The sequence below is a fragment of the Neopsephotus bourkii genome, unplaced genomic scaffold (genome assembly GCF_033783945.1).
Source record: "Neopsephotus bourkii isolate Nb327-2 ecotype Australia unplaced genomic scaffold, CSIRO-AGI_Nbou_v1 NB_1433, whole genome shotgun sequence".
Lineage (NCBI taxonomy): Eukaryota > Metazoa > Chordata > Aves > Psittaciformes > Psittacidae > Neopsephotus > Neopsephotus bourkii.
In genome coordinates this window covers 5,735,184-5,757,317 of record NW_026901910.1, presented here as the reverse complement: position 1 = coordinate 5,757,317, position 22,134 = coordinate 5,735,184, and the positions used below count along the sequence as shown (strand labels likewise).

Genomic DNA, 22,134 nt, shown 5'->3' with positions numbered 1-22,134 from the left:
CATGCCAAGGGTACATAAAACCCAAGTATCAAGCCAAGCTCTTACCAGTGACTTCCTGATGAGACAGCACCTCCCGGCAGTTCTGTGCTCCCACTGGAGCATCAAAGGTGCTCTCAGGACACCTAAGCCTAAAGCCAGACCCTAACAAGCCACCCAACAAGGATTCTTTTTTCCTTTCTTCCCTTCCTTTTTAATTCCTCCTTGTGCTTTCTTGCCCGTTGCCACTTGCAAGGTGAGAAAGGACAGCGTCGCCAGAATGAAAGATTCTCCTGCGTGCCCTCTCCCAGCAGCGGCCCTAATTCATTTTTCATGGCCCCTTGCAGTGACAAAAGCCGCTGCTTCTCTCTTGTAAGCGTGAGCTATGCAATAAGTCAAAGCTGATGTGCATTTTCCCCCTGGGTGCCAAAGCTGTGCTTTTGATTTAATTTCTCCTGTTGTTTGGCGCTCAGCCTTTGCCGGTGAGTTCCTTTGGAGAGGAGGCAAGGTAGGGCCCCATCTGTGTGGAGGGGCTGCCTGACAGATGGGGTACAGTGGGTAGTGTTTAAATAATTTGCTGCAATGATACCAAGATGCTGGAGAGTGACAGATGCTGCCGGAGAAAATCGCTCAGACAAACAGGAGCATCCTGTTTGCAGGAGCGCTGCTCCTCGATTAAATCCTGTTGCAACTTGGTTTTCCTGGAGCCCATCCCATTGCTGGCAGCTTCCACGCTGTCTCTCGGCGAAGCTGTGCTGCACAAGGCTTGGCAAGGAGAAAAGTGGCTCAGGAGAACATTAAGAAAGCAGAGAATTCCAGACTGGTTTGGGATGGAAGGGACCTTAAAGCTCATCCATTTCCAAGCCCCCACCACAGAAAGGGACACCTTCTACTAGAGCAGCTTGCTCCAAGCCCCTGTGTCCAACCTGGCCTTGAACACTGCCAGGGATGGGGCAGCCACAGCTCCTCTGGGCACCCTGTGCCAGTGCCTCAGCACCCTCACAGAGAAGAACTTCTTCCTTATCTCCAACCTGAACTTGCCCTGTTCCAGTTTGAGCCCATCACCCCTTGTCCTATCCCTACAGTCCCTGATGAAGAGTCCCTCTCCAGCATCCTTGTAGCCCCCTTCAGACACTGGAAGCTGCTCTGATGGCTCCACACAGCTTCTCTTCTCCAGGCTGAACAGACTCAATGCCCTCAGCCTGTCTACATACAGGAGCTGCTCCAGCCCCTGCTCATCCTCATGGCTTCCTCTGGCCTTGCTCCAACAGCTCCATGTCCTTCTGATGTTGGGGACACCAGAACTGCACCCAGTGCTGCAACTGGGATCTCATCAGAGAAGAGCAGAGGGGCAGGATCACCTCTTTTGACCTGCTACTTACACTGCAGCCTCTTTTGATACTATTTCCTTCTGTGTGCAGGAGGCTACAAAGCACCTTAAACAATGTCCTGGGTCTCCCCAGCTATGAGCTCCACACATGCCCTATCAACCACGCACCCCTACATGCAAGACAGAACATTCCACCCCCTGCCAAACTCCAGGAATCTCGTTTTCCTCTGGATTTAGCAGAAAACCAACTGCTGGTGGCCAGGACCGTAGAGTCCCTCCGGCTGCAAATTTAAACCCAAAGGCTTTCTCTGTAGGACAAGCTCTTAAGAAGCAATTGCAATCCCAAGCGTTACATGGCTGTAACCTCAGTTAAGCTGCATTTCAGCCGCATTAAGAAAATATCCCGCGGATGGGAAGCAAGTGGCATAATGGCATTAGAGTGAAAAAAAGAGGCATCAAGTACCAGCTAAATCCATCCCCAGTGCTGCCAAGAAGCCATGGGGAGATAGGAAACTTTCCCTTCTCCCTGCGTATCCCTACAGGTGGCTGCCACTGCCATCTTTCTGCAAATAGGGAATCTTTTCCCCCCCTCCTCTTCCCCATGGGACCCCCTGGTCCCTCTTCACCCGCTTCTCCCTCTGACTCACAGCAGGGTGAGACTCGCTCTTGCCTCTCCATCATCTTTAGCCCCTCTATTTCTGCAGCCACGCTATTTTCCAGCCCAATGGCCTTGCTCTGTCCCTCGTGGTTTATGGCACTGATGTCTCCATTTCTGAGGAGCATCAGTGAGAGGCATTGCTTTGCAAGGAAAAATCCATATTAAGTAACAGCAGTGTTTCACAGGAAGGGGAAAAAACCCCGGGCTATGGCATTGCTCTGGCTTTAAATTATACTGTAGGAGAATAAAACTACAAGAGAGGAAGACAGAGAGAGCAGGAGGAAAAAGAATTGCCATTGTTTTACCAAGCAGATGGGAAAGTTCAGGGGATCACAAAAAGACTATTATTATCTTGACTTGACCGAGAGAAAATGGGAAAGGAAGAGACATTTTTTCCCCCTTGCAGTGAGGAATGCTGTGGCTGAAGTCATTTCAGCTATGAATTGGAAGGAAACGGTGCCCTTGGCTCTGGGCAGCACCCAAGCTATCCCCAAGGCCTAGGTAATCCATTGGGATTTTTGTCCCGTTTTCCCTAGTGATGCTGTCCCATGTACTGCTATGGTAAAGATGGGTGCATGAAGTGGTACCCAGGGCGCACATCCCTGCCTGCCTCCAGCTGCTCCTCCAGATGTGCCCCTGCCAGTGGTGCTGCAGCTGCGGGTACCCCTCCATGCCCATGGCTACTCAGAATCCTGCTTCCCTGCCCCAGAGAGACCACTGAATTTGCTACAGACCATGAAAGAATACTTAAAATACACAACAAATCTTCCTTCTTTTCCTACTTCCATATAATCATGGTTCTCCCCCTCAGACTCATGTGTCAAGCCCTTCTTCTGCATGTGCAACGGTGCCTGCAACTCCAGAGAGATTCACTGCTGTTCTTTAGCTCTGCACAGGGCAGGGAGCAGCTCCAGATCGTGAGCACGTTTCAGCTCCTTGCCCTTACAAGCACAGCAGCGTTCCTCAGCCTCACCAGGGACAAGGAAACTCTCTTTCTACCCATGTTGAGGCTCGGGGAAGGGCACAACCCCAAAGCCCACAGCACTGACCGAGCACAGACACCAACAACTGATTTATCAAGCGGAGCAGATGCTGCTGTAACATCTTCCCTGCCAAGTAGCAAGGACATGGGACAGGGAAAAGAGGAGGTGGAGTACAGGTCTGCTACATCAGAGCATCCTTCACCCACTGCATCCCTTCTTGCAATCACTCTTCAGTTTTCCTTCTCTCTATGGTTTCTTTCTCTCCTCCTTCTTTCCCTCTCTTCCCTCCACCTTCCCTCAGTCCCTACACTTCACCTTGTCACCATTCCTTCTCTGCACCCACCTCTCTCCCAGGCCCAAGGGACACAGAAAGGGTCTGCCAAACTGCCCTGCTTAATCCTGCCTCCTCGCACACTTAATATTCACGACAGAGAGCAACATTTCATGGCGAATTGGACGCACATTCAACTGGAAATGGACATTTTATGACTTCTCACTCTGCGCCACAGATTACACCAGCTGAGAAAACATGGAAGCAAATGAACAACCTGTGAACTGTAAAGTATATTAATAATGAAATCACAGCCCGGGAAATGAAGGCTTTATTCTGTTTATATTCTGCTCCATTAATAGAGAGTGCTCTCTCTAGCTCCACCCCATTAGCTGGCAATCTGTGCAGAGGAAGAATGCAAGGACAGCAGAAGAAGGGTGGCAGGGAGCAGAAGCCTCCTGCCCACATGGACAACCTTTGCAAGGACAGGTCTTTGGCTCAAAGCATCCCCTTGTGCTGTATGCACCAATGGGAGAAGGCAGGGGATGCCTCTGGCCTTGGTGTCCTGCCCCTTGCAATCTCAGCGAGCAGAGAAGACTTTACAAAGGAGAGAAGGGAGTAAATGATGATGCCAGGAAAAAGAAAGGCACAGATTTGGAGGGGGATCAGCTCCAACAACACCAGAAGCCCCCAGCAAGGCACTGGCATTGAGAAAACCATCCACATGCAGAGCTCCTCACTGCTCTGCTCACTCCCTTTACCTGCCTGCTGGTTTGAGCATCTCCACCACCTCTCCGAGCATCCTTCCCACTCCTCATCACAACATCCATCTGTCTGGGGATGGAGGTACCACTGTTGTGCACCCACAGCCCCAAGACCACACTGATGGCCATGACGGAGTGGGAGAAGACTGAGTCAGGATCTTTCCTCCCCAAGCCCAATTGCAGCAGCTTATGCAAAGCACATCACAGGGAGCTAAAAGGAGCCGGAGCAGAGTTTTCTATAGCAGAAGCGACCCGGTGTTGACAGAATGGGGACGCGTTTTCACAGCTCAGGTTTTTATAATAATACCTCAGGGGAGTCGCTGGGGAAGTTTGGTCCAAATATAATTAGTTTGCAGAGCTATTAGGAGCTGATAAAAGGTTTTAATTTGTGTGGAGATCTCTGGAATCTCAGACAGTCCCGTGCTCTTCCTCACGCCAGCCGAATGAAAGGCAAGTCCCAAGCAGGGAGTGAGACACCAGCACAAAGCTACACGTTTAGCAGGGAAAAAGGGAGCTGTTCTAAGTGCTGATAGAAGAGAGAAAATCCAGAGGCTTGTTGGGTTTTGTTCACCTCATCCCACCACACCAAAGGAATAGCTAACATACCCCTTTCTTCCAAGGCAAGGTGCTGCTGGGGATGGAGAAGGGATGCTGGCTTGGGAGTTGCTGCTAGTGGTGTGAAAAACACTGTCTCTGCATAGAACTAGAGCATGGGATATGAGGATTGAGGGTAGCAAGGGTGTTATTGCGGGAAATGGGAATGAATAGAAACTTCCCTGCTTCCTTAGCCTGGTCCCACCACTGTTACGTGCACAAGGGCTGATGAGATTGTTGTGCAAATGGGTGGATTTAGGTGCAAGAAAATCAATCATAATCTAGTTTGGAGTGTAATAAACCTAGAATTTATCTAAATACAACCCCTGTCATGAGCAGGGACACCTTCCAGCAGACCACATTGCTCCAAGCCCCACCCAACCTGGCTTTAAACACTTGCATGGTTTTATACGGGTACCAGCTCCCTTGCACTCGGCACGGCAGTGGCACAAGGGCCCTTTGCAATACCACAGTGGGTCTCACCTTCCCAGAACATGCAGCCAGTGACCGATGGGATAAGCCAAAGGATAAAACCTGAGGGTGCAGGCAGCTGCCTGCTTTTACCCTCTTCCCCCCCCCCCACAGTTGTACAGCGACCCTAACTCCAATCCTAACCCTGTTGTACAGTGACCGGCTGCTCCACAAAAGCAAGCATCCCATCCGCATCCCAAGGCTGTGATAAAGAGTGGAGCACGCTCTGCCTCAGGCAAGGAGGGAATGTGTGACATTGCAAAGCTATGTTTAGGGAATATGCTGAAGCCAAGAGAGGTTTTTTTTTTTCCCCTTTTCTTAAGGGAAAGACATTGCCTCATTTGTAGCTGGTAGGGGGCTTGTTATTTTTGTACCGAGATGCATATTTTAGAGGCAGCAATGCCAAATCTGCAAACAAATCAGCTCAGAGAGTTGATTTCCACCATGCAGGGAATCAAAACTATTACTTTTATGTATATATATACACACGTACAAGTACATAATCTCCCAGTGCTTCGAAAAAGCAGGAGGAACCAGGGCGCATCAGTGGAAGGAAAATGCTAACAGGAGCATCCCACAGCCAAGCGCTTAGCACCCAGCACACAAAACATGTTCCAGTCATTCCTTGGGGAAAGCCAAGCCCATGGTGCAATTCCACCCACTGCTGCAGGGCATCATCCTGCTCCCATGGGAGCTGATGGGGATGCTACTGGCACTCAAGGGTCTAATATTCACCCTGCTCTCAGCAGGATCCTGCTTTAGCACGTGTCCACATGCTTTGCAAGCAACCCCTGGTAATACCAGCTGCCAGCTTCTCCATCACTACACACAAAACTAGTGTCCACCTCAAAGCCCTGTTTCTCCAAGAGCACTGCAACCTGTTTGTGATGCAAACACAGCCAGGCCATTGGTGACCCTATTCCTGGCCGATCCATTGGGCATGTGCTGATGGAAGCGTGTATCAAACCCAGTGGCAGATTTCCAGGTTAACAATGATTTAGTGGAGTGCACCGCAGCCAAATTAATGCTGGCTATAATGTAGTTTACCTCATTAAACAATGCACACCAAGATCCTGTCTGTTGTAAAACAATTGGTCTCTGAAGCCTAGTGTTCATCTTCCAGGGTTGCTGGGAGATAATAAATGGGTAATATTCCGGCGATAATGGTAATGGAGTCACGGCTCAGAGCTAATATTATGGCAAAGCAGTAATTATTTCAACAGTAAACAAGGGGATGGTTGAGCTACCGACAGGATTGGAGCTGGTTGAAATGCTTCAGTTAATATAGCTTGAGTCCAGGCCTGCAACTGCCTCTTGGAAGGAGGACAAGGTTCTCTGCCACCAAAGGAGTTGTCTGAGCCTCAGTGAGATACTTGGTTACTCTGAGATGCGTGAAATATAGACAGCAGGGACATCACATCCACCGTGGTGGCCAAGCCAACCTAAGCCAACACTGCAGCTCGGTGACCCATTGTATAGCTTCTGTAGGAGGACTCCCATCCCTTCTTTGAGACACAACTTGTGTTGGCTCACACATTGTCTCAAAAGAAGATATTAGAGAGTGCAGAAACACAAGCCCCAGGATGAACCAGAAACAGCCTTACACAAACCATGTGCTCTCTCCAAGAACTATTTCCCTGTTAAAAGGACAAGCAGAGAACACGGATTTCTGGCCTTAAGCTAATAAAGTGACTTGAGGCAGGGTTTCCCCTCCAAAGTGCATCCCCTTTCTCTCTGTGCCTCCCAGCTGGGCTCCAGATCTAACGTCCAACCTACAAATATCCTTTGCCTCCTGTCCAGAGACGATCCTGGAAAGATGAAGACAGCAAGCAATGTGCTTCATGGCCCAGCCTCTGGGGTGGGAAGACATGTCCCCTTCCCATGGACAAGCAACAGTTCAAGCTGGATTCTTTTCTGCTGTTGCTTGTCCTCGTGTTTTAAGCCAGAGAGAATCAATATATCCAAATATACCAGCTTTCTCCCAGAGTCCCTTTGCTGCTTTGCTGCTCATGTATAGACAGATGATCTCATGAGACCTCTGCCACATCAGGCCACCGGGCCTCATCTATCTTAAGTGCATATACGAGCTGTGATTACTGCTGTGTCTGAGAGCTTCATGTCTTGAATCTATTTATCCTCCCATCGGGCTTGCAAAACAAGGGACTGCTATTGTACCTCTTGCCGGGAGGACACGGAGGGCCACAGGGGTTAAATGGAATGATCAGGGAGGATATCCGGGATGTGGCAACATCAGGATCCTCCAAGCACCTCCCTTGTCTTGTCCTTCTGCCTTGCAGAGGCAGTGCCTATTCAGCAAATCACAGCTCAGACTCCACATGGGATGTAGCTTTCAGCACCCAGCCTAATCCTGACGTTAATGAGGGATTCTTGCTCTAAAAACCTCTCCATCAGACCTTTTATGAGTAAATACACCATGCAGCCAAACCATAATGTTTTTCTACCCTGGCAGCTGCTGTCTTCAGCCTTACACCAGAATCCATCATCCTACAGCAATAATCAAAAAGCAATTAGACAAAAACCATGGCAGAAAAGTCCATCAAGGGTTGTTAAGGATGATGACTTGGATGCAGGCTCTGGCTTGGGATGTCTGCATGTGGCAGACTGATGCTGGCCAGACAGATGAGCCACGCACACACCTGTTTTTACATCCTTTCCTCATGCCCCTGCCTCCATCATGGCAGGATAGCCACACTTAAGCCCTTGTTATTATGAGAGATGAAAACCAGGCTGATAACACAGCAATTGCCATGACAACATCAGAATTACCCCCAAAATAAATACAAAGCCCAGTAGCTATGGAAACACCTGAGTGACCAAAACCAGACTATTGTCTAGAAGACCTCTCTGCAGTTTACAGATGACATTGGCATCATGAGACTGCAGCCCCTAAGACAGCCTTGGAAGTGAAGAGATGCTTGGCACCTGTGAGTGCAAAGCCAAATGTGTGTGGGCACACACAACACTGCCTTTCAGACCCCAGCTTCCAAGTCCTCAGCACAACCTACACCTCCTCTGGAAAGATGCTGCTGCCTTCTTGCTGGATGTTATATATATCTACATCCTTCCTCCCTCTTTGTCCTCCTCCCTCCCTTCACCCTGCTGAGGATACCTCTCTTGGTTGCCATCCCAATGGTCCTGTCACTGCAGGGCTGCCAAGGAGGGACGGATCTGCTCCATGGCATGACAGAACTTGTCTTTCTATCATGGTTTTGGTGACTGTTTTGAAGTCCCAGTGCCTGGTAGCTCTGGTGGTAGTCACATTGCCAGCTGGAGCATATGAACCCAGGGCAGTTAAACCTCTTTCACTGATGTAGAAGCAGCTGTGACTACATCAGATCCTCATCTTTATCCACTTCAACCCATTCAGCTGCATTACTGGGAGAAGAAAAAAGCAAGGACAGAGAGGACTGATGCAAAGGGATGGAAGATGTCATGCATCTTGGTTGGACTGGCCACAAGGCCAGAAACCCCTTCTCTAGAGCCAGCTCCCTGCTTTTGCTCATGGAAGGAGGATGAGGATGGGCACAGGTTCTGAGCAGGGATAGAGGCACCAACAGGGCCAGCACCGATGTGATTCACTTGCAGAAAACTCTTGTTCAGGTTCACTCAGCTTGAGTTATCCAACAAAAACTCTCTCCTCCTCCTGGCTGTGGGGAATCTTCCAACCAAACAGACTCAAACCCAGATTTAACAGCTCCAATCACATGCCAACTACTGCAGACGCAAAAGTTACCAAACTCATATTACACCAGACCCAAGCAATGCACAGGAGAGAAAACAACCAAGCGGTCAAGGTGAGTGACTGCAAAAGGGTCTTGAGTGAGCTCAGTCACCAGGGAACTGGGTTGCTCTTGGTGTAAATCCCCTGAAGGACCCAACCACACATTCCATGGTGAGCAGACACCTCTTACATTGCCTCCATTTCCCACCAAGGGCTACACGCAGCTGGTAAGGAAATAATAAAGCCCAAGAAGAGCCTTGCACAGAGGAGCACTCACCAGCTTAAGCACAGGGACTGGCTCCTTCAGCTCCTGCTCTGTTCGTGCTTGGCACAGACAGTGCTATCAGAGCCTCTCCCCAGTGAAACCGGTGAGAGCTGTTACTCATCAGCTATGTAAACCCTTCAGTTATGCACCAGCATTCCCTCAACCAATCCTCCTCATCCCTTTTCTCCACCACTCCAAGCAGGATGGAGAAAGGCAGCGAGAAGGAACAGGAGGCGACTCACTCGAGGCTTCCCCTGGGGTGAGCAGACCTGAAATCCAGAAATGAGCTTTGGGTCCCTGTTTGTTCCCATCTCTCCAAATTAGACTATATCCCACTCAGGAAAGGGTTATCATCTCAGCATCTGCTACAGCACCTCTGTGCACCTGCCCTGGCTCTCATTTCGGTCCCCAAACTTCCAATCCTCATCCCTGCTATGTGAGCTGAATGCGAAAAGGAGAAGTAAAGGTCCCTGTTGGCAGCTTGGCAGAGCCAGAGAGAAACAGGAGCTGCCTATGGAGGTCTGCAGCCACCAGAGTTGTCTCGGGCCACCTCTGGGCTCAGCACCCTCCATCAGCATGAGGCCAGACTCCAGTAAATCTCTGTGATCATTTGTTCCCTTTGAGTTTTGAAAGCGGAATGCCTAATCATGGCCAAAATCAGGTAAGAGCTGCTGCTGCAAATTACACAGCACCACAGGTAATTTCTGATTAGCTCACTCTTCCTCTCCTGGTGCATCCTCAGTTTCCATAGCAGCTAAGTCCTAAGTAAAATGGAAACATCTGGTTCAAGCGCAGGTAAAGAATCCCTGGGGGAAGAAACCTGCTGGATGGCAGCAAACATGGAAAATAGCCCTCACAAAAGACAGAGGCATTGGAAGCCGGAGCCTGTTTAGGAGAGGATGGATAGTGTGTGGGAAATGGCAACAAACAGCATGGGAATGAGAGAGGAGGGTCCTTGGGGAGCAGGAGGGGATGCGGGAAGGAGAGCAGGGATGTGAAGGAAACAAGATGCATGTGAAAAACAAGCAATGAGGAGGTTGAGTGAGACAAAAATGCATTGACAGCACAGACAAGGGGAAGAGGACAGAGAAGAAAAGGTTTCAAGGTAGGAACGCAAGAACTGCTGCAACCGTAAATGCCACCTGATGGTGACAGCTACACTGACAGCAACTTCACAGACACCCAGGGATGGAGACGAGCACATGGATCTGCGCCCTGCTTTTCATCATTCATCCACGCACAGACCCTGACCGAAGGCCACCATCTCGGGGACACAACCACCTAAAGCAGATAAACCAACACATGCACCGGGGGGAATATGGCTTTTACAGAGGCTGCTGTCAAGGGAATGGGCTGAGCTGCCACCGCCTCAGCTCGCTCCTTGCCTGAGCTATGGAGAGTGATGGATCTGGCCCAGCCGTTTGCTTCAGAGCAGACAAATAGCAAAAAATCAATGGAGCTGCACCAAGGCGCCGCAGCCATCGTCAGGCAGATGAACAGAGAGCGCAGACACGGACCCATCCATCACTGCCACCGCTGCGCCGGCTCCTCCGGCTGCCGACAGCCCAGCCGGGGCGTCCCCGAGGAGAGCTTGAGGCAGACACTGGTAAAACCTCAGGGGAAAAGCACCTGGGATGGGATCGGAGCAGCAGAAACCAGGCATCACCCCCTTGGTTTCTGTTGCTCCCGGCAAGAACAGGGCAGCAAAACACAAAGCAAACACCAAAAAGCATCTGGGAACCCGTTTGGCAATAACATGGGCACACATGGGAATTGGCTTCCCCGCTGGCACACCCACGCAGCTCTGCTCAGGCTTTGCATACCAATTCACAAGGCCACCAATTAATGCTTCCTGGCTTTTCCTGCTCATTTGCACTAGTTGCAGCCTTCCTTTAAAGCAACAGGGAGAATATCCCCCAAACATAGGGCCAGGCGAGCATGTTCAATCCCTAAGCAAAACAACATCAACCTGGTACCTTCAGCCAGCGCTCCACATGAACAAAACTATCAGCTCCACCACCAAGATGGATGTTTCTCCACCAGAGTCATCAACTGCTGCATTAAATCCCATCTCTTTGGCACACATCATCCTTTCTTTGCTACATGAACCAACGACACCTCCCCAGCTGCTTGCAACCAACTTTGTGCCTTCTACAGAGTATTTAGGGTAAGGTTTGGCTCTTACCTTTGGGCGAGATGTGTCTCCAGGTGATTGTTGGATCTGGCCTGCCCGTGGCTATGCAAGTGAGGCTGACGTTGCCGCCCTCATTGATGGAGATGTCAGAAGAGATCTCGATGATCTTCGGAGACACTGCAATGACAGAAAGAGGGAAATGAAAATGCAACCGGTTCTGCTCCAACTCCAATCCCAAAATGTGGCTAAAGGAGGCTGAGTTTCCTTCCTCCACCTTGACAAGCTCTGCAGTAGCTCATCAGTGTCATTTGGCTTGATGGGATCCTGCAGGGGAAAGGGGGACAGAGAAGACAAAGGCTGAAGTGGGAAGAAGTTATAGCCAGAAGGGATTCAATCACTGTAGGGATGCTCAAGACAGCTCCTCCTTAGCACCTCTTTGTGTATGAGATGGTACTTCTCCCACACCCTGCTTCCAGGACTCATCCTGTCCTATCAGCCCTCTCTGGCAGAGCTGCATCCTACTGAGGAAACACCATCCACCCCTTCCAAACTCCATCAAGAGCACTCAAAACATGCCTGTGGCTTGCAGCTCTTTCTGCAGTCTCTCTTGCAACCAGGAAAGCACCAAGAGTTGCTGGCTATGAATACAAGTCTACCAAGGAGCCTCTAATGTCCAGCACTATACAAAGGAAGGGAAATTCAACTGGGATGAAAGCCATCCCGAACCATCAAGAACATGCAGGAGCGGGTTAGATGCAAGGGATCCAGACCTAAATTGAGGATGCATACATAGGATGGGGGGCGATGAGAAGGGGAAGGGATGAGGAGTGAGCAAGGATGCAACTGCCAAGGGAGGGCTGGGGTTTCTACAGCTGCTGTTAGCAGCCTGCACCTGCACAACGTAATAAAGAACATCACTTTCCTTGGATTATTATTTTCCAGGCCGTTCTCCAGAGCTGAGCAGCATCAGCATCCCTCTGAGGTGCTGTGCAGGAGACTCACAAATCACTTCCAAAGCATCCTGCTCCTTCCACCCTCCCTGGACGAGCCCAACCATTGACCGGCTTGAAGCTGCAGCCCAGACCATTGCAACACCCTTATTCCTGACTTGGATCCTGAGCATGCTTTTCCCTGTGTATCTCTGTTTGCCATATCCTTCCCGGGGCTGTGCCAAGCTGGAATGACTGCAATGGCCTTGCATGCATTGCCTCTGCTGTGCAGGTAAGTAATTTATTGATCCGTAAAGCACTCGAAGACACTCTGGAAGGGATTATGTCATGCCAGTGCTGTGCAATAAAATAAAAAATGATGGATTTTTTGTGAACATGAGGGTGATTTAGGGTTTGTAGTTGGAAGTGTAGTTAAAGTACATTTTAAGTGGAAATCAAGGTGGGTAATGAATTATTCTCTGTTTTGAAGGGCTTCTGGGAGTTCATTTTTTTGCTGCTGTGGGCACAATGGTTAATCTACTAATCATGCACTACGGATCAGATGCTCCCAGAACAGCAGGAGCTCTGGGGCAGGACAGTGGAGGGCACAAAGATGACACCAAAAGACATATTAATATGCATCAGTGTCATTAAGCCCAGTGGAAGGGGACAGCACATGTCTCCTGGGACTACTACGCACCCGTGTAGAGCTGGGAGATGTTCTGTCAAGAGCCAGGTAGTCCATCGAGGACATGCAATTAATTACAATGGTGTAATGATTGCCCTGCAAGGCTGGGATTGCTGGTCAGGAAAGCCATGTGCACTTGAAAAAGCCCAATTTTAGTCTGGACAACAAAAGTAGGCCTAGAAGGTTTTACTGATGCCATTTCAGAGGTGGAAAGAGACAAGTGGAAGCACAGTGAATTGTCTGCCATCGCCTGGGAAGAAGAAATAGCTTCCAGCAGAACGTACCAACAGAACTAGAGCAATATCCATCATCATCAATGTGATGCTCGCTAAATCACAGAGGAACCTTTCTGATGTTTTTAACTACTGAAGCCACATCATCCCATTTCAGCTTGTTTTGCAGAGCTCACTGAGACTTCAAAAAGGAAATCAAGTCAGCCTTTGCACTGTGGCTCTGGTGCTGCACCCACAAGGCAGGAGACAAACATCTGCAATCAAATCAGGTGATCAGATTCTAAATCATAATCAAAGCAGATTAAACTTAGATTTCCCTTAATAGGAACATTATAACCTCATCAATACAGAAAGATTTAAATGTTGCTCTGATGATGGAGAGGAGGAGAGGTGATTGTGGTGCTGCTCTGCTGGGCAATGGGAGACTTTGCAACTCCAAGTGAGAAAGCAGCTCAATCCACATATACACCAAGGAAAAAGCCCATTACACTTGGGACATGCTTGGGAAAAGCCAATTTGCTGCAGCCCACCTGAGATGAGATGAAGAAGGAACGGTTGGGAAGTAAAACCAGAGTGACCACATCAGCAAAGCTTAAGTGCAATGTGCAGTGGTAGGATTTACCATGTCAGTTATTGCATGCTAATTAAACGTTTGAATAATTAACCCCAGGGCTATGTAAAATGCCTTTCTGGAGACTCATCAGGTAGGGGGAAGGCTCTTCCCACACTAGGGAGGGAAGCCTTAATAAATAGGGTTCACAAGTACCTATTTAATCTTATTTAATGGTCATTGGTCCTCCCGTTCCCTCTGCATTCAACACTTCCACCATCACTTGGCATTTCTGCAGCAATGGGGCAGAGGAGGAATTTCTTCTGCTGAATGCAGGACGCAGATGGATCTGTGCTCCTTTGGGAATGAATAAATAAATAAAGCTAAATAAATGCAGGCTTCCCAGGCGGGAACCCTCTCCTTGCGGGCAGGCCTTTTATGCTCAGCATCTCTTTTGCTTACAAGTGATTAAACATGGCAGTGTTGGCCAAGCTGCTCCAGTGACACAGCACAGATTTCCCCAGGGGCAGGCTGGTGTTTGATCGATCTGGCTCCTCTTTTCCTCCCCTATCCTTGCCATGAGGATGGGAAAGGGCTCTGGGCTCCTCTCAGCCCCTCCAGGACATGCTCCCAGTTTGCCCAGCTGTGGTTCCTGCTCACACACATGGAGTCCCCAGGCCAGAAAGCAGCTTACTTAAATATTTAACCAAACCATATGGCATGTTGCATGTTGGAGGGTGTTCAGTCAGGTGATAGATGTCTTTACGGAGCCAAGCATATGTGCTTGCCTACACAGATATATTCCCTGGCGCACAGACACCTTCCTGCCACTGACACAGACTATACCTCCGCTGTGCTTTCACCTCCAAACCCTCATCCCAGAGCCAGCACTGGTGCAAAATCTCACGCATCCCATGATGATGCAGTGGTGAGCACAGATCTTCATGTCTTAGGGATGCAGCAGGGCACCTACACCACCTCCTCTGCCATGGTACCCACTGTGGGGCCAGTGCCTTCCACAATTACTCCTCCAACTCATTAGTGTTAGAAGGGATCTCTGGAGATCTTCCAGTCCAACACCCTGGCAAGGCGGACCCACCTAAAGCAGGTTACACAGGACCATGTCCATGGTGGGTTTTAATGTCTCCAGATTAGGAGACTCCACAGCCCCCTTTGGTTTGGGTTGGCAAGGACCTTAAGTCCCAAACCCATGCCATGGGCAGGGACACCTTCCATTAGAGCAGGTTGCTCCAAGCCCCTGCCTGGGGCAGCCTGTCCCAGTGCTCTGCCACCTCAATGTCAAGCAGCTCTTCCTCATGTTGAGGTGAAACTTGTTGTGTCTCTCCACCAGAGACGGGGAAAGAGCCCTCAGATGAGCGTCACCAAGTTGAGGGCCCTCAAGGAATAATGGCATTTTTTTGCCTTAACCACATCCTTTCTACCCATTTTTTGAGCCAAACTGATTAGTTTGGCAGTGCAGAAATACACGTGTGACCTTTACAGACCAGAAAGTCCCTTCTCATGCGGGAGCTGAGCGGAGCAGTGCAAAGGACTCAGCCCCAGCAACAGCCTGCAAGCGAGCCCAGCAGCTCCTCGCTTCCCCCTCATACATAACACATGCAAACCTCCATCCTCCAGCACGAGCAACATCTGCTCCAGATCAAAGGAAACAACAAAGAACAGCTATAAATGTGTCTCGGAGAAAGAAAAAGAGGGAGAGTCAGACTTGCGTTCTGCAGGCAATCTGTGATGTGCACTGCCAGCCTCCTCAACATCAGGCTGCTGCTGCTCCTGCTTTAGTAACAGCTTCTTACTGCTGTCACCTCCAGAATTCCCTGTGTTTTACAGCGTGCTGCTGCCACAGGTCCTGCCCCTGGGGTTTGATGATGCTACAGGTTGATGCAAGGAGTTGGACCCTCACTGCACTCCCCCATCCACCTCCTCCAGGTTGTACCTAGAGCAGCTTGTCTCTCCTGTAGTAGGTCAGGAGAAGGTCCAGCACCCGGCTGCTGCAGTGCCAGGCATTGCGCCTTCTCCTTCCTTTGTGTTCCAAACCTTTCTGTCCTTTTTAAGGGAGGCAGAAAGCAAGTTGAGAGAGCTGAGCCTTCAATTATCCTTCTGTCACATCAACACTGCTCAGGAGATGGGCAGGGGGGCAAGGAAGGGCAAACACAGCTTTAAAGCCTGCCTCCACCTACACTGCTCGCTTGTGTAGGCTTGTACACAACCCCTTTACACTATGAGTGCTGATCCTGCCCCTCGGAGCTGCCTCTACCTTGGGTCTCCACAATGATTCTCTTCCCCACAGGCATTCCTGGTTCCTCTTGGTTTTGCCAAGAGACTGAGCCCCCTCTGTGCAAGCCTGGCAGTGAAGAAATCAGGCCTGGAAATGAAGAGGATATCCATAACCACCTTACTAAGCAATTAATAACTAACTAATGGCAATTGCTTGTTTGAAAGGAAGGTGTAATGAGATGTGTCATATGGCACCGGGATGTGCCTAAATGATTTCCCACACAGGAAACAGCTCCTGTTGCAGAAAGCTCTCCCAAGCTTGGAGGACACCAAATTCTTTATGCCCGTGTCTGCAGTAGGTTATACAGCACAGCAGCATGATCATTCAGAGAAAGAGACGGGAAACAAGACGTTTCCAATCATTCATTAGGAAAGGATTTGGGAACATGGCTATAATTCACCACAGAAGCAGCAGGGTTGCTGCAGACAAACTTTATAGCTAAGTGCCAAAAAGAAGCCCAATCTGATTCCACTTACGACAGCATAAATCAGCAAGACTCCTACTGCAGTCAACAAGAGATATGCCAGAAAAGACATGGCACGGAAGGAGAGTCAGGTCTCCATCAGAAGGACTTTTCCTGACTTTTGGATGGGTCCAGGTCACCAACCTGGATCTTGTGTGTACCCGAAGGATCCAGGGTAATTTGGTCCCTGCTTTCAAGGCTCTGAAGGGATCCACAACCTTTCTCCTACCACAAAAAGGAAGAAACACCTGAGAGCAAGCCCCACACCTTTGGGGAATCAAACAAGCCTTAGCTTAGCATTGCTGTTAACAGCAGCCTCACAGAGCAGGCAGAATTCCTCATGCAGGGAGACCTCAATTCTGCTTTCACATTATGATTCCCAAAGGAAGTTGTGGGACTCTTCTCCCTTCTTTAAAATGAGTCTAATGATGATGGATGAAAACAAAGGAAAAAGAAAGCTGTAAAAGGAAGGTTTGTGCGTTGCTACCAATGAAGATAAGCAGCCAAACACAGCCAGTTTGGTGGTGCAGCTCCCTATCTAGACAGATCTTATTTTCAGCTCCACATACATGGAGCAAGGTTCTTGTTTCCATCTTTTGCACCCCAAGCCGCTTGGGATTCCCCTGGGAAGCCAAGCAACACCTCCTGAAAGCCAGAAAATTGAAGGATTTCAAAGCCTTAAGAGATCTGCATCATCTTCCCAGCATTATTGACACCTCTCCTCAAGGCATGACAGCCTCTCACACAGTGACCATCAAACCGACAGCAACCATCTCACCCTACTCAGGGACACTGTGCCCCCAGCTGCATCCCTCTCATCCCACCAGACATTGAATGGAGGCTCCCAGACCCGCTGGGAAAAGTGGGGATAAGGCAGAGCGTGTCAAGGCCACCCGAGGAAGTTGGAAGGCGCCTTGTGGTTAATACAGAGCTTGTCAAAGCCATCACCTAGAAATGCTGAATGTCTTTATTAGATTCCTTTATCTCCCCCCGAGATCGGAGGGACACGATGAGATGATTCTCAGTGGAGATGTCATCATCCAGAAACTAATTAAAGGCTGAGCGGGAAGCTGGGCCCCTCGCGCTCGGGAGAACAAAACGCATTAGCAACCCGAGTCGAGAGGAATATTACAAGTGAACTTCAGAGCAGAAAGGGCGAGCTAAGGATGTGACAATAGCTCTCCTTTCCCTCCTGCTCATCCTCACACTGCCTCATCCTTGATAGCAGAAGCAAGCTGCCTGGGGTCAAGGCCAGGTTGGACAGAACCTTGGGCAACATGGGATAGTGTGAGGCATCCGGTGGAAGTGAATGAGCTTAAGGTCCTTTCCAACCCAAACCATTCTATGATTCTATGCCTGCACTGCTCCCTGCCTCACCAGAGTAGTCCTGGGCAAAACACTTGGTCTCTTTAGGTCCCATTTCTCTATCAATGCTATAACAAGTATTTCTCTTCCTTGCAGGCTTATTAAAGACAACAGCATATAAGATCCTGATCAGGTTGAGGTCAGATAATGCTTGATCATTTACAAAACAGAAGTGCTCAAGGCCACGTTGGACAGGACTTGGAAGCAACCTGCTGTAGTGGAAGGTGTCCCTGCCCATGGCAGAGGGTTGGAACTGGATGAGCTTTAAGGTTCCTTCCAAGCTAAACCATTTTATGGTTCTACGATATGGGGTGTGTGTGTGTGTTTGTGTGTGTGGTGTGTGTCTCCTCCTGCCCCCCTTTCCCCATATCCCTCTGTCCACAAGGACTGGGCAGCACACTGAAGGCTGAGCCACTTTGCTCATCCAAAGGAATCAGGCAGGAACAAAAGAAGCTCAAACTTCCTTTCCAAAGATAAATCAGATGCTCTAATGCAGCCTGCATCTCCAATGAATATAGGGCAGGTGCCTCTGAAGTGAAGTATTAGTTAAAATGATGCTCTTTAAATTACGTTTCGGCTATTTCAGGCAGACAGGTTGTGTGTGGGTTGGGATGGGGTGTTTTTTTTAAGATCTATCTAGAGGCTTAAAAAGACACAGAGAGAAATAAATCTCCCTTCCATTAAAAACACACTCTGCTCTTGCATATTTGTTCTTATCGCCACGCTCTCTCCCCCGACTAGAGCACAAAGTGTTTATGATTACACTTTACACACTGACACTCATCTAATTTGAGGAGCCCGCGCCCAGGCAAGGAGGATGAGGTTTTTACTTCAAAACCCATCAAGCTCCATGGCATTAACGTGGAACCAAACGAAAGCCCCAGGTTTTGATTAAATCGAAGCCTATTCCTCTCTTCTGGGCCTACCTGTGTCCTTTTTGCCTCTCTTTATCCCTCTTCCATTCCCAAGCTTCCCTATGACAACTTTGACACCCTCAGACCCCACTGGACTTGGGCGTTGCACCAATAGGACAGGGGTGATGGATTTAAACTCAAACAGGGGAAGTTCAGGATAGAGATAAGGAAGAAGCCCTTCCCTGTGAGGATGCTGAGGCACTGGCACAGGGTGCCCAGAGAAGCTGTGGCTGCCCCATCCCTGGCAGTGTTCAAGGTCAGGTTGGACACAGGGGCTTGGAGCAAGCTGCTCTAGTGGAAGGTGTCCCTACCTCTGGTGGAGGCTTGGAACTGGATGAGCTTAAGGTCCTTTCCAATGCAAACCATTCCATGATTCTAAAAGCAGAGCCTTTGCCTTATGAACACAGGAAGGAGTAGATGAATATAGGCTGCATCCTCAGCCTGGAAATCATTGTTTGCAAACTACCTTTAGGCATACAGTTTAGGGATAGGACAAAATGGGGAGGAAGAGGTGGATGTGGAAAGAGATGTGCAGGAGGCAGGAGTGGATGCAAACAATCTCTAACCCCTACAGCCCCTTTCAGCCTGGCCTTCCTGAGCCCTTAGCATGGAGCTTAACCCTGGCCTGTGTTTCCTTGTGCTCCAACCAGAGCCTTTACTTCTGCTTGGGCTTCTTCCCCTGCTTGCCTTTGACTCCAGTGAAAAATGAATGGATCAGACAGGGAGCACGGCCCTGTTATTCTCCGATTAGGTGATCCGGAGGCTGCTACTTATGACCAGACCCTTTGTTCCTCTGCTTATAAAGTGGGAGGTCAGCAAGTCTCAGCAGTTCAGAATGAATTGCAGGTGAGGTGATTTATGCTGCTCTTCCTGTCCCCATGGGAACGTATCTCTTCAGACAAGACTTATGAACCCATCCATTGCTGCAGCAGAGGCAGCTCTGCCTTCCCAAAGATGACCTGGCCCAATCCTTCCTTCCCTCAGTCTCTTTACACAACCCTGCCCTTGCAGGCTCACCTCCTTGGGCTCCAAGAGCCTCCCATGAAATACTCCTCATCCTTCACCCTACCCAAGGCACCTTGTAGCATCCACCCTGTACCAACACCCCAACTGCTTCAAAGCCAGGGGATCAACCCAAGGCTTGAACAAAGCTGCCAGAAAGAAGCAGGAGAACAAATACCAACAATCCAGAGGCTGTGCAGACATAGAATCATAGAATCAACTGAGTTGGAAAGGACTTTTAAGATCATCAAGTCCAACTTCTACCCCAGTGTTATGCAGTGTGGGCATTAATAACCCCATCATCAAATCACCCTGGTGAAATAAAGGAGCATCATTATCCCCCCTTCATGGCTGGAGACCTGAGACCTGAAGATTAAATGGCCCAAAAACACCCATTTGCTTTTCAGCACTTGCTTTCCAGGCTCTGTGGAGCTCAGGAAGCCATGGAAAAGGCACCAGGAGAGCTGCCAGGACAGGTATATCCAGTGGTCCACATGGGACCATTGCAGTTACAAGTTATCGGGCTGTGGAGAGCAGAGCAGGATATCCAGGTACACAGAGGCAATTTCCATTTCAGTACCCAATTTCAACCCAAATAGGCAGAGTTAAAAGCAAAGAAACAGAATAATGGACATGGACATGCCAGGAGAACGGGGACTGTTCTCCTTCTCTGTTAGGATTACTCCTTCACTTCCCATTTCTCCTAAATAAAGCTATCTTCTTGGCCACCCTCTTGCTTTTGGGAACACCAGAAAAGCTCCAGGGACTTATCCCCCTCCAGAGCACCCTTTAGCATCTCTGTTTGTCTTCCTAACACGCAGCCTCGTCACCAGCACTGTTTATTCCCCATGTGCTCCTGCTTTCCATGGCAAGCCTGTTTTTAACCCTTCCTTCTGTGCTTCCTTCTCTTGGCATTTCATCATTTTTGGAGGCTCTTTATGCCCAGTTTCCTTTCTTTCCTCCTTCTCTTTCATTTTTCAACCCTGTGGTTCCTCGGCTTCCAAATCCTGACTGTTTTTAACTCGGCTCGAGCCTCTTAATTAAGTTACTTTCCATTATTTTTTATCTAGTCCATTTGTCTCCATCCCCCGCACCCTCCCTTATTCTCCCTTTCCTCCCCAAGGCAGGCAGGGGCTGAAATCTTCCATTTCCATTTGGCTAACAATCACTTTGAATTTTTAACTGCTATTAAATTGGATCACACCGGTCACTGGACTGGAGTTGTCGAGCTGTGATATTTACTGGTGCCCGTCAAAGGGAAATGAAATTGTGGCTGCACAAAGGGGGAGGAGATGGGGGAGCACAGATTTGTTCTGCCCGCGGTACTTGCAAGCAGGCACAATCCCTTTGGATTTCTGAGTGAGTTCAAAGGAAAACCCTTAACGCTCAACCATGAATGTATTGTAATGTCTTTAATAAATCAATTATTTGTTGGCAGGAAAGTGTCACTGCATCTCCAAGCCTTGTAATCACCTTCCTTGCTGTGTTTTAAGTGCTGAAAACCCAACAACGAAGACGGAGAGGCAGAAGAAGCAGCATCACAGTGCAAACACTCCTGCTTCGTCTTGCCACAGAGATGCAAAACCACAGCAGTCCAGTGACCCCCAGCATCAGAATGAGGAAATGATAGTGCCAGCACTAAAGGAGTTGAGCCTCGCTCTTGCAGGTCATTTGCAAAGCATCATTTTCCTACGGCCCCCAAAACAACCCATAGGTCTGAGCTTCGTGCTCCTGCCTTTGGGAGGATGCCGGTATTTTGGTTCTGCTAAAAGAGGCTTTTTCCCACTCGAAAATGTGCTAAAAAGAAAGAGGATTTCATTACAAAGCAGCCCTGGCCAAATCCAGCCCCTCCTCCTCCTCCTCTCTCTCTGCTGACAATATCCTCCCTTCCACAACAACAATCATCTGAGCACAAACAGACAACGAAGCTTTTCAGAAAGTAATGAACTCCGGTCGGAGCCAAGGCAGGAAGGGTTTAATGTTCAGCTCAGAAAGCTTGGCGAGGCCATCAATTATATAGCCCTGCTGCTGAAGGAGCAAGGGAAAATAAAATAGCATCTCAGGCAGGCTCTGCCAAAAAAAGGGAAGATAGGGAAGGAAAACACTGCGTGAAAGATTGAATTCCATGAGCGAAGTGTTTGCGAAAGAGGAGGAGGATCAAAGGCTGCAGCTGAGAGGAGGAGGGATTACAAGAAGGTCAAACCATAAAGAAGACAGCTCTGTTGACCCCTTGTCTCAAGGCTGGTCCAGGCAAGGACAGCCCTGGGTAGGGTTTGGTGATGGGGAGGGTTTGGCAGTGAAGGAAGTGCAATGAGATCTGTCGTGTAGGACAGCAAAACCAGCACAAGGGCTGCAACCTCCACTACCTCAACACAGTCTTACACCAGATGCTGCTAAGGGAAAGGAGAACTGAAATGTTCTGGGCATCTCTATGTGATGGGACCAGTAACCCAGACAGGCAAAACGAGTGTATGGGTCCACCTAGAGCAGCAATACCTCCTTATCC

At 49.2% G+C, this 22,134-nt stretch overlaps 1 protein-coding gene across 6 annotated transcripts in view; it reads right to left on the bottom strand.

Annotated features, from left to right (window-relative positions):
• Positions 1-22,134, bottom strand: part of LOC133220459 (protein CEPU-1) — a 333,868-nt gene that overhangs the window by 18,163 nt on the left and 293,571 nt on the right. For all 6 annotated transcript variants that reach the window (XM_061368613.1, XM_061368610.1, XM_061368614.1 and 3 more), the window contains one exon: positions 11,240-11,365. In XM_061368613.1, the coding sequence (XP_061224597.1) occupies positions 11,240-11,365 (126 nt within the window). The remainder of the gene's footprint in view (positions 1-11,239; positions 11,366-22,134) is intronic.